The 12,480-nt window shown below is 46.0% G+C and overlaps 1 protein-coding gene across 1 annotated transcript in view; it reads left to right on the forward strand.

Annotated features, from left to right (window-relative positions):
- LOC138503732 (forkhead box protein M1-like) overlaps nt 1–12,480 on the forward strand; it is a 512,443-nt gene that overhangs the window by 179,716 nt on the left and 320,247 nt on the right. The window contains exon 4 of the mRNA XM_069623691.1: nt 587–760. Coding sequence (XP_069479792.1) covers nt 587–760 — 174 coding nt within the window. The remainder of the gene's footprint in view (nt 1–586; nt 761–12,480) is intronic.

The following is a 12,480-nucleotide window of genomic DNA, read 5'->3' on the forward strand; positions in this document are numbered from 1 at the left end:
AACCTGAGGAGATTTGGCCAGTTTCTGTGAAAGGCTTTGAAGAACTGAGGAAAGTCAGTTACATGCCAGTGTACCTGGCTCAGCCTCTCATCTGACAAAATAAATGCGATTCTAGTGGAAAATTGTGATCTGGCAGGTTTTTTCAACTGCCTATAACTCTAGAATGTTGGTAAGGATTTTCACCCTTCTTCCTCCTATACAACTAATTTGTTTGGGCAATAATGGCAATGTTTCTTAAAAATTGCGATACACTATTCTGTTTTTAGTGTTGGCGTTATAAAATCGTTAAAGAATAACTCACATTTTCTCCCCGTGAGATTCTTTAGGAATGTTGGCTTGGTGGCTTAATGGCTTAATGTGCCTGCTGCAGTTTTATGACACCTGTATCTAGAGCTCTGTTGCAGGTTCTTAACCTACTTAACTATGCCAAGGGATTCACTGCCTTTCAAAGCTTCAAATAAACCTTTATATGAAATGTCATTTTCAGCCTTGTATCGTTTTTCTTTTTACCAATCCAGATTGTTTTAAAAAAAAAGGTACATTAAAAAATAACGTTTCAATCGCTATTTTTTTTATTTCGTTTTAGTCTGTTAAAATCTGTAGTTCTAGATCAAAAGAACGACCAGCCAAATCCTATTCTGAGATAATACAGCAAGCCATCAACAGCACACAGGCCAAGAAAATGACCTTGCAACAAATCTACACCTGGGTGGAGGATCACTTCCCGTATTATAGAGACTCTGCGAAGCCAGGATGGAAGGTGAGGAAAATGATCAGTTCTCCATGAGCTTTTGTTGCTGAATTAAGCCGAGGGGGCCACTTTTGTTTCCTCTTGAAATGCGGATTGGACAGTATCAGTATATTGGCCTATTCAGGAATCAAAGGAGCCCAAAAGGGCCTGCAATGTCTTCGTGCCTTACACTGTACTTACTGTGTGATTTCCAGCAGTCAACCAAAGTCAACGTAGATGCACGTGTGTTGCTTACAGACAGCTGAACATAACCCAACCTCTGCGATACATTAAAACGCATCTACTACAGCCTCACTAACACCAACCAATACCAGCCACTCATGCAACCAAGGCAAAAGGAAAGGGTATACAGGGGGCACCTTTTGCTTTCCAATGGCACTAACCTCAAAAGAGCCTGCGTCTTGTACTGCAACACCAGATGGTTGCACAGTGATCAGAGCCAATCCTAATCGGAGTGCATGGGTGTGTAGTATCCCCTTAAGTGCTAAGGGCGAGTTTGTTTGCCCTAAATTACCATAAGGAATCCATGTAGGCTGCGCCCACTCTCGCAGTTAAATGGTACTCTGCTGCCCTCTGTCCCAAGTGCACGTAAGTGCATTGGGGGCGGAGCAGAGGAGGAGCTAGCACACACAGGTTCTCTACACCTAATTAGGAGCATTTTCAAGGCCTGGGGCCAAGGAAGAGTAAGGAGGCAGGGTCTCCTGTTATCACAGCACTTCAGTGATGAAAGTGCCGAAGGCCCGTTAGACTTCTGGGCAGCGGCAGATTTAAGGCAAAAGGCCCCGTGGGCGAAAATGACATGGGGCCCCAGCCGAGTGGTTCACAGAGACGGAGCTTCGAGTGGGCGGAGGTGCACAATGATCAACTTTAGGGACAAATGCTTCATTTTTCTAAGTTGTGTGTGTTTTTTTTTAACAATTTTTTTGTGTTTGGGGGTCTGACTCTGGCTAGAGACAGCTGGGCCTCCTCGCCAGGTTTTGCTGTGAATGATAGTAATATTGAATGAGCAATGTCTGAAGCTAATGTTGGAAATGATAGGGTTCAAGGCAGCGGGCAATAACATGGGCAATGGTAAGGGACATTACGGAGGTGATATCATGGGATAATTCCTACAGCAAGCGGATCCTTTTTGTGCATGTCCCTGGTGTTCTAACCCCACACACTTGAAATGTCATTGAACAACACAGACTTAAAGGAGTTCACCTTTTATTCTCAAAACATACCAGGGGTTACCTTTTCTTGGGAGTGCTGCTTGCGGGCAAAGACCCCTTAACTCCAAACCAACACCTCCATATCGCCTACAGCTCCCCAGGCTCCTGCTACAGGGCAGTGAGCGGAAATTGAGAGGAAATGAGGGCAGGACAGTGAGGGTGAAAAGTAGTGAAGGAGCAGGTAACATGAACACTGATCGGACAGGAGGGTGGAGAATGAAGCAGGGCCGAAGCTTGAGGGAGAGATTGAGAGTGAGGGAGGGCAGGAGAATGGGGCAGTAGTTAATGAGGCCCAAGATTGAGGGGGATATGCAGGATAAAGACGGGTTAAAGAGAAATAAAGGGAGGGGAAATAGAGAGCCGGGGGTTCGGGAGTGTAAGGAACATGGGAAATAATGGAGGTCTAAAGAGTCATGGAGAAATGGAAGAGTGAGGGCGGGCAGGAGAAACGGAGAGAAGGGAGGCAAGTGAATGAGGAATGGGGAATGGAAGGGCAGCAATGTAATGGCAAATGGTGTGTGCCATGGGTAAACGAGGGAGGGGAAAATTGAGTGAAGGAAGGCAGGGGAGTTTGCAAATTGAGAAAACAGCGGTATCTTTATAACAAAGACTCTTTGGCAGAAATGGAAAATAAAAAGGCAGGAGTATTAAGGGAATGAGGCAAGAACAGGGGGGATGACTTGGTGTTCAAAAAGAGCAGGAAAGAATGGACTAGTAAGGAAAGAAGGAGGCAAAAAGAATTATGTATGGGAGAAGAGGAAGTGGGAGAGAAGGTAGTAAAAGGGAAGCCTATTTGTGATGCGAGCTGGGCAGGTGCTTGCTCTAGCTGCTGTAGACAAATTAACAGGGAAACAATTCAAATGCACCCACTTAGATAAGGTTGTATTGAAATGGGCTAAAAAGATCTACATGGTTGATGAAAATCCCCTTAGTGTGAGTTTTCCGTGGTCACATTATACCAAGTTGCCAGCTAAACAAGCCCAGATGAAACCCAAGGTCGGGGAACAGGGTTGGGTGTGTCTGTAGGGTGGCCAACCATCCTGCATTTCGCGGGACTGTCTCAACTACATGGACCGTGTCTCACACACAGCCAACTTGGGACAGGAATAAGCCCTGTCCTTTCCCCTCTGAAACAGGCTCAGCTGTCGAAAGTTTTCCCAGATCAACCTTTTGTGTGACAGTTAAAAGCGCAGGGAAGATCAGTGCCCGCGCCACTGCTCCCTCAGCACCCCCATGTACAGCTTTGTGTCAACCTCATTTCAAGAACCCAATTGGAGGTTGATGATCGAGACACAAGGGCGCCTGGGTTTGGACTGTTGTCGCTTGAAAGGTGCAATTGGTGATAATTAATGGAAGGGTAGTATAAAGCAGTATGCTGTGTAACATAATGGTTCAATCAGATTATCTTTTAATGAATTCTTTCACTGTAAATACTTTAAAAACAAATTATATGGTTTTTAGGTCCACATTATTTTGAAACTGTTACTGCAATTGTGCATTCAGGGTAGTGAAAATAAAGCTATATGTCTTTGCCTGACCTATTTGTATAACCATTTATATAATGTCGGATTGGTTTCTTATGTGATTCATTTTCTTTTGCAGTTATTGATAGAAAAACAAATTATCTCGTTTTTGGAAACCCAAACCTTAAGAAATATTTATGTGCCTATCACTAGGACAACATGTAGTCAAGTGCTTAAATCACAGCCTGTGTCCAAATACTGATTTCCCCACTTCAACACAATGTGTGATCCTGGGCAAATCCTTTAATCTCAATGCGCCCGATCTGCTGACATTGGAAGTCGCCAGAAGTGATTTAGCTTGCACTTTTTGCTATGAAGAAAAACCTTCATGGTTTACTAAACTATTGATTTGTTGTTCTATAATAATGAATATGCGTATATTGCACAGCACGCCATTCAGTTTGCTTACACGTGAAATTGTATTTTAATGGTTTTATCAATGGTGTACCAGAGTATTGAAAACTGATGTCACTGCTTGTTTTTTACGGTGATGCCACTACTGATCGTGTCAATCCACATCGTGCAAATTAGGGTTCTGCCCATCTTTTACTGGACTGGTCCGGAAGACCATTTAGAACATATTAGTGTCTTGTATGCCTATCCGTCCCGCAGTGTTGTAATTCTGTTGTTCTGTGTATGTGTTCAAGGGCTGGGGAGTGGATGGGTGGGGGGACAAGCAGCTTTCCCTATGTTGGCAGTCTTACTACACAGCAACATATTTCTTTCTTTCATGAAATTAAATGTGCACTTTGCCTTGTGTGGATGTTGAAGGCTGCCCTTTTCTGGCTACTGTGACCTTAATCAATGGTATTCAAACCTTTTCATACTGAGTCCCACCTACCCCCGCTTGAGTAAAGAAATTGCTTCTGAGCACCCCCACCCCTCCAGATGGCCCAAAAGCAGTTACCTTAATCCTTTCTTAGATTAACAACGTTGATCCTTTTCTTTTAAAGTCTGTCCCGCCGGATCTCCTTCAGGCCCCCCTAGTTTGACAGCACCCAGCATCCAGAAGTGGTAGCACCTCTTTGCCTTTTATTCTGGTTTCATCTGCGTTAGCACCTTGCTGACAGACATTTACCAACTTTTCAGTGGCAGTTTAGTGTTTCGGCTTCCCTCTGGCTGCTGCCCTGTGAGATTAAAGAGCATTCCTTTGTATCCATTGTTATTTAAGCAACCCGAGGTTGACCAAGACTGTGCCCTCCCTCCCCCAAGTGTAGTCAAGGGGTGGTCCAAACATATTCAAAGGGACCCCCACTAGCCCTGACAAATTTTTATACCTGTAAGCGAGCACCAAGACTGCTCTTTGTTATTCCACTGTGCCCGACTGCCAGCAAGGATGGATGAGGGTGTGTGTGTGTGTTGTGGCTGATGTGAAAAGATTGGGAAGGTGGCAGACCAGGACAGGGCAGGGCCCGCTTGCCCTTTGTCCATCATCCGAGTGCTAAACCCGCCTCTGCTTCTGGGGATTCTTATGGTATTAATTGAGCTTGCGTCTGAGTTCGGGGAGCAACAGGGCACATTACAAGTCATAGGGGGACTTGCACAGTGAGGGAAGCATATTTCAAGGGATCAATACGAAGGGGCGGGCAGATAATAGCGGGGGAGAGGGATGGTGAGTAATTAACAGCAAGGGATCTACAAGCAACCAGGCCATGAAATTGGGGGAGATGATCACCCTTCTCCAGTTTGGGGATTGTAGTTTTCTAAATATGGTAGACAATGGTCCAAGTTTTAAGAGCCACCAGCAGGTGCATTATGGAATATTTTGCTGTGTGTAGATTCCGGACTCCATGCGTTGACTGGAAGGCCACCAACAGCCCAGGCAATAAGTTACTCCATCCGGTTAGTAAAAGTTCTACTCCCCTAACCCCCCCCCGTCTCCTCGCCCCACAACCCCCCTGCTCCTCCATGCACAACCGTGTGAATATGTGAATACTTCTGCGCGCATAAGCACTGCCACACAAAAAAGACCTCCCAGACCCATTGATGAAATGACTGAACCGGCAGTACAGGGATTGATGACCTGTTTAAAAAAATGTTTTTTAAAACTTTGCTGTGAATCCGACATCATTGTGCACGGGTCGTGCCAATAACGCAAATAATTGTTAATAGTTTTTAATATGTTGCTGTATAGCGTGCTTCATTGCACTGTTTAATGGTACAGATTTTCTTCACTCCTGAAAGCATAACTGATGTGGCCCTTCCAGGACCGTAAACATTTTATTAACACTGATTGATCTCAGCAACAAGCACCCAATGTAGTGGGCTATCTTTCCCCAAGGAAACCTGAGCGGTATAGGTGCAGATGACCAGTGTTTACACTCAAGACTGTAAGAGGCAGTTACTCCATGAAGTCTCACAAGCGCTTTAGTTCTACTGATGTGTGCGTTTTTGTTTTAATAATAATAATAATAATAATAATTAGGCTTTCATATAGCGCTACAAACCCTCAGGTATCTGAGCGCTGCTTATTATTACCCACGGTGTGTGGTGCTCATTTATCGACCTCGGAAGGATGAAAGGCTGAGTTTGGCCCCGCCGGGATTCGAACCTGCGTTAACAGGCTCTGCACGGGTGTCAAAGCGGGCGCTCTACTCGCTGTGCCACTTGACCGGTTTTGTTTCGTCTCCGTTGAAGAGGCCCTTGGCTCGAGAGGTTGGGGGTGCTGCAGGGGGGCGGGGGGAATCGCATGCAGGGAGGCAGCCCTGGAGCCTTTCATGCTGCTGGCCGACCAGGTAAAGGCCCAATATCTTTAATCTGCAGTCGGCTTCTGGTTGACTCAAATACAGACTATCAAGCCCTTTCTCAAGAGGAAGCAAAGGCACCCTAGTGTTTTACTGAGGGGAATGATTTGTTTTTATTTATTTGATTGAATTTATTTATTTAGACATGCATATTTTCCCCAGAGGCATAATTTCCATTACTTAATTAACTTTAAACTGATTCACCAGTCTAAGTGAGAGGAGATTTTCTACATCCGAGAATTTTGTAAATCCTCTAAAATTTAAAATGAAAACAATTGACTGTTTCAAAATGCACTGTTCCATTCAACAACTAAAATGCAGGCCAGCAACTGTGGTGGAACTGTAACGTGCTTCTCTTTTTATCAGTGGAAAACCAATGTTATACAGCCTTGAATGTCTTTGCATCAATATATCAAAAGACGCATTTACCCATACACACAGACACCTGGCTTATTAAAATGTAGTTTCGGCAAAGAGTGCACAAGCTCAGTGTTTCATAATGCTTTGAAACAGACATCATGATACTCTTTGATGTTTACAAAAACATCTGTCCTTGCAAAAAAATCTTGTTTGTCTGTCCCCCCTCTCCATGGTTAAACTCCCAACTACAGTAACATTGCTTCAGTCTCTTCTGTCTGGGTCCTACAGTCAGCCTCTCTTCTCCAGGAGTTACAATTCATATGTCCGCTGCTGGTCTTCCAATCTGCCCCACAATCTTCCTTTTCTCTCTGTATCCTGCTATCCCAACAGTCTTCCTCTCTGCTTCATCTTTACTGCCTCGACTCACCTTCTCTGTATCACAACTCCTGGCCACCCTTATTCTCTGGAGCTGGTCGTTCTATAGAGCTTGAAATCACTACCTTATGCCTGATTGGCCAGAGGCGGGGTCACATGCCCTCTCTGGGCATACTTCATGGCAGGGATACTTTGAAGTCCTAAGTTCATGGGAGACGTCTTTGAATGGGGAAGGTGCCATCTTGGATTTCACTTCAGTATGTGTTTGTTGCTGGCTGAGAAGAAGCTGCAAGTTTGTTTCCCTGTCTTGGGGATTTTCCCTTCTCTGAATTTTGTTTTGGTTGACCTCCTGTGTCAAGCAGCTCATGGTATGCATTAATCATTACTCCTGTGGGTGGCAGTTTGAAAAAAACAATTCTCCTTTGGCGCAGTGCTGGTATCCTTTCCCTTGCTTTTAATGGAGACTGCAGTTGCAGGTGATTTGTCTCCCTTGTGCTGGCAGTTGTGAGGTATATCTCAGTTCTCTCCTCCCCAGTGTTCCTGGTAATGGGTGGAAGGAAGTGGGGCTCTGTCTGCATATTCATTAATTGTAGGGTGGGGGGCTGGGCTTCTGCTGCCACACTGTATATCAAATGTGGGGGCTGTGTTCTCCAAGACTTCCCTCATTGGGGGAATGGGGTGGAAAACAATCACGTGGGTTATCCTACTCTTCCCACACCATTATCATTTTGATTGCAAATCTGTAAGCATGTTTTGTACTCCTGTCGGGAACAAGGGATTATGGAATATGTTGTTAGTTTGTTAGGATGGTTTGGGCCATCTGGCCCAAGCATGTATTTTCCTTCTTCCTGGCCCAGGTGACCAGACTGGTACTTCTGTATTGTCATTACCTTCAAGGTCCAAAGTTCCAAGAGGAAATATTGGCCAGTTAGCTTTTTATGGCTTGTTTTTTTCAGAAGGATTTCTCTATGCCTGGGGATATACTGTGACTGCAGACAGCTGCTGTTGTGGACTTGTGGATACCATACCCGAGTACACGTGGTAACGTCACTGTGGTAACTTCACCACAATGTGTGACCCCAATTCATGCGGTTCTTAATATCAACACTTAATCGCTAGTAATTTAAATTATGACAGCATTTCTTTCTTTAATTATTTCTAAACCTAGACCCGTTCACGTTCCTTTCATGTAAATCCTAGGCAAGGGTACTTGCAGATGTATTTTTCCTCCTCATGGGCAAGGTGAATTTGGCTGCTTTAGCTCATCTCCCGGGAGCTCACATCGGCAGATTTGACCTTGGTTAACAAAGTCATCCCCGAGACGTACTGTTATTGTTTTTGTATGTTTTGAACCCACGTTCATATTACAATCAGGATTGATAAGTGACAATCGTGACTAAGCTACATATTGATTGCCTAGATTATTATTTTGTCTACAAGACATGGAATGACGTATTGATCTTGTCCTCCTCCATTGTCACGTTTTTTCCAGTTTTTTCATATATTTGCCAATATAGTTTTCTCTGCATGTCTGTTTCCCCCTTCCGTCCCCCTTTCCTTTTCTGTTTTCGGTTAACATTTCATGATTTTTATACATATGTATTTATGTTTTTTCTAATCAAATTGTTAATTTCTGTACCGGCACACATTATTTGAATGCTTGTTTTTTATTGTATTTGTTTAACAGCCACTGTTTGTTTAATCAAATACAGAATGAACTTAGAGCTCTTGGTCACCTTGTGTTTCCTTCTCTTGTCAAATGGCTGAAAGCGATTTGCATCAATTATTTTTGGTTATGTAGAGGTTTGGCATAAAGAGGTTACCAAATTAATTAACCCGCTTGCTCCAAACCTCGGTCAAAGCAATATTCTTTCTCTTGATTCAATGGGCCCTTGTGTTGGGACATCAGGCATACAGCTCTAGTGTTAGTCCATTGTTGCTCACAATGAACTGTCCATGTTTGTGTCGGAAAAGGGGGCTGTGGGTTGAGTTTCTAGATATGTTATCTTATGTTATTTTGCATTTATATAACGCCTTCTGTACCATTGGTATGGTCTGAAGGTGCTGGTAGGTTGAACGCCCTTGGGAACCGGAGTTCAAGTCAGTAGAGAGAGTCAAAGGTGCGTGTGAGCACCGGATATGTGTGCAGCTGGTGTGGTATTCGTGTAATAGCTGCTTCTTAGCGGTAGGTGTGGTGGTTGAGAGATCAGGAGTATGTGTTTATTCTGGCAGGATTTATTCAGACCGAATGTGGCTGTGTTAGGCCGGAGGAGAACGCCTGGCTGGGTGGTGTGTAACCAGCAGTGTTTACTTAGAGTGATGGGGAGTATGCGGCAGATGTTGGTATGAGAACAGTTATACTGAATGGTGTCATAGTATCCCTGTGTTCTAGTTGAATGGTAGTGTAAAGAAGAGAGTAAGCGTGGTAATGTGATATGATGTGTTACATGCTCTTTCAAACGTTCCATGCACTCCAAACCATTCTAAGTAGGTCACACAATTCTAGGCGCTCCAATCCGTTCCATGCACCCCAGTCCGCTCCACACACTCCAGTCCGCTCCACATACTCCAGTCCGCTCCATGCATTCCAGTCTGACCGACGCATTCACGCACTTCAGTCCGCTCCACGCACTCCGGTCTGCCCCCCGCACTCCAGTCTGCCCCCCCCGCACTCCAGTCTGCCCCCCCCGCACTCCAGTCTGCCCCCACACACTCCAGTCCGCTCCACGCACTCGAATCTGTTCCACACTCCATTCTGCTCCACGCACTCCATTCTGCTCCACGCACTCCATTCTGCTCCACGCACTCCAGTCCGCTCCACGCACTCCAGTCCGCTCCACGCACTCCAGTCTGCTCCACGCACTCCAGTCTGCTCCATGCACTCGATTCTGCTCCGCTCCACGCACTCCAGTCCGCTCCACGCACTCCAGTCCGCTCCACGCACTCCAGTCCGCTCCACGCACTCCAGTCTGCTCCACGCACTCCAGTCTGCTCCACGCACTCCAGTCTGCTCCACAAACTCCAGTCTGCTCCACAAACTCCAGTCCGCTCCACGCACTCCAGTCCGTTCCACGGACTCGAATCTGTTCCACACACTCCAGTCCGTTCCACACACTCCAGTCCGCTCCACGCACTCCAGTCCGTTCCACGGACTCGAATCTGTTCCACACACTCCAGTCCGTTCCACACACTCCAATCTGTTCTATTTACTCCGATTTGTTCCGAGAATTCTAAGTTGTTTTATGCGCTTCATCCACATATTTCACCCGTACCATCTACATACTTCATCTGTTCATCCACATATTTCACATGTTCCGTCCACATACGTCGCCTGTTCCGTCCACATACGTCGCCTGTTCCGTCCACATACGTCACCTGTTCCGTCCACATACGTCACCTGTTCCGTCCACATACGTCGTCCGTTCCATTCACAGACGTCGTCCGTTCCATCCACAGACGTCACCGTACCATCCAAATATGTCACCGTTCCATCCACATATGTCATCCATCCACATACGTTACCCGTTTCATCCATATACATCACTCGTTCTATCCATACACATCAGCCATTCCATACACATACTTCACCCGTTGCGTCCGCTCTACGTATTCATCTGCACTAAGCATTCATCTGCACTAAGCAATCATCCGCTCTACGCACTCTTTCGCTCTAGGCACTTATCCGCTCTACATGCACTCCGCACTCATTCGCTCTACGCAACTCATCTGCTGTACGTAACTCATCTGCTCCAGGCAGTCATCTGCTCTAGGCACTCGTCCGCTCTAGGCACTCGTCCGCTTTATGCCCTCGCACGCTCTACGCATTCACCTGCTCCGCACTCACCCGCTCTGCGCACTCACCCGCTCTGCGCACTCACCCGCTCTGCGCACTCACCCGCTCTGGGCACTCTGCCCCTCTGCTCACCCTTCCGCTCTGCTCACCATCCGCTCTGCTCGCCCATAGCTCCACGCACTCATCCGCTCCACGCACTCATCCGCTCCACGCACTCATCCGTTCTATGCACTCATCTGCTCTATGCGCTTGTTCTTTCCACTCATTCGTCTGCTATATGCACTCATCAGCACTACAAAGTCATTCGCTCATACGCAGTCATCCGCTCTATAAACTCATCCGCTCTATACACTCATCTGATCTGTATACACATCCGCTCTATACCCTCATCCGGACAGCACATTCATCTGCTCCAGCGATCTACACACTCTTCCGCACTCATCTGCACTACACCCTTGTCCGATCTACACACTCATCCGTTCTACACTTATCCGTTCTGCACATTCATCTGCTCTACGCACTCCTGCGTTCTACTCGCTCCTCTGCACTTACGTACTCATCCGCTCTACACATCCAACCGTTCTACACACATATCCTACCTGGTGGGATGAGGAAAAGGTGTCCTTAGGAAGGGGATACCGCGTCTCACCCTTCGGTGTCCCACCTCCACTCCCCGAAGATCCCCCCCCCCCATCCAGGAACTGGATCCAATAGCGATGGCTATGTCCTAGCCACCTGGATGACAGATCCCTGGGGACTAGCATGTGAGACACCTTCAGGTTTCTCACATACCCTTCCTGCATGCGATGTAGCTGCATCTGCTTCACAGGGGAACTGGGAAAGGAAATCTAAATTTCTCTGATCTTTTCCTTGTCGGTGTTCCACAGTGAAACAGTGGTGCTGCTTGTCTAAGAACCATTACATGACACAAGGGTTGGATTATTTTTGTTGGCTAATCCAACCTAGTGGACAATGGTCCGTGACAAGTAAACTTTCTTCCTGAGAGGTAGTATGTAAGGTGGATAATAGCCCACTTGATGGCAAGGCCCTGTAAAATTCCAGCACAGAGTAATTTTGTTCACATGGGAAATGTTTGCCACTTGTAAACAAGATTGGATGTTCTAATCCATCGCAGACTTGTGATAGGAAGGCTCCTAACCCTGTAAGGGAGGTGTCCGTTGCAATACAAATTCCTTTGCGAAAGCTATCTTTTAGGAATGTGTTCTGGCACAGGGTTTGTTTTAATTTGAGGTGCTGTAACCTATATCATCCTCGTCAGTCCAAGTTTGTGGGGTACAGCGTTCTTAGGTTTATTTGTCAGCCTAGCTGTTTTGTTCGAAAGGTTTGGGATACACCTATGGTAATACCCTATTAACCCTAGTAAGGCTCTGAGATTTCTTTTAGTTTTAGGTGTAGGGGTATCTAAGAGGGCTTTCACTTTCTCATGTTGAGGTTGTACATTACCATTCCCTACAAAGAAGCCGAGGTATTTCACGGCTGACTGAGCCAGTCTGCATTTAGATGGATTAGCAGTTAGACTGGCCTCTCTGAGGACTCTCATAATAGTAAAAAGATGGAAAAGGTGGTCCTCCCAGGTTTTACTATAAATGACGATATTCTCAATATAAGCTCTACAGAAATCGGAGTAGGGTTGCAATATTTGGTCCATGAGGCGTTGGAAAGGGCTGGAGCTCTCTGCAACCCAAAAGGGAGGACTTTGAAT

This window comes from Ambystoma mexicanum, chromosome 11 (assembly GCF_040938575.1).
Source record: "Ambystoma mexicanum isolate Mex_15411 chromosome 11, UKY_AmexF1_1, whole genome shotgun sequence".
NCBI lineage: Eukaryota > Metazoa > Chordata > Amphibia > Caudata > Ambystomatidae > Ambystoma > Ambystoma mexicanum.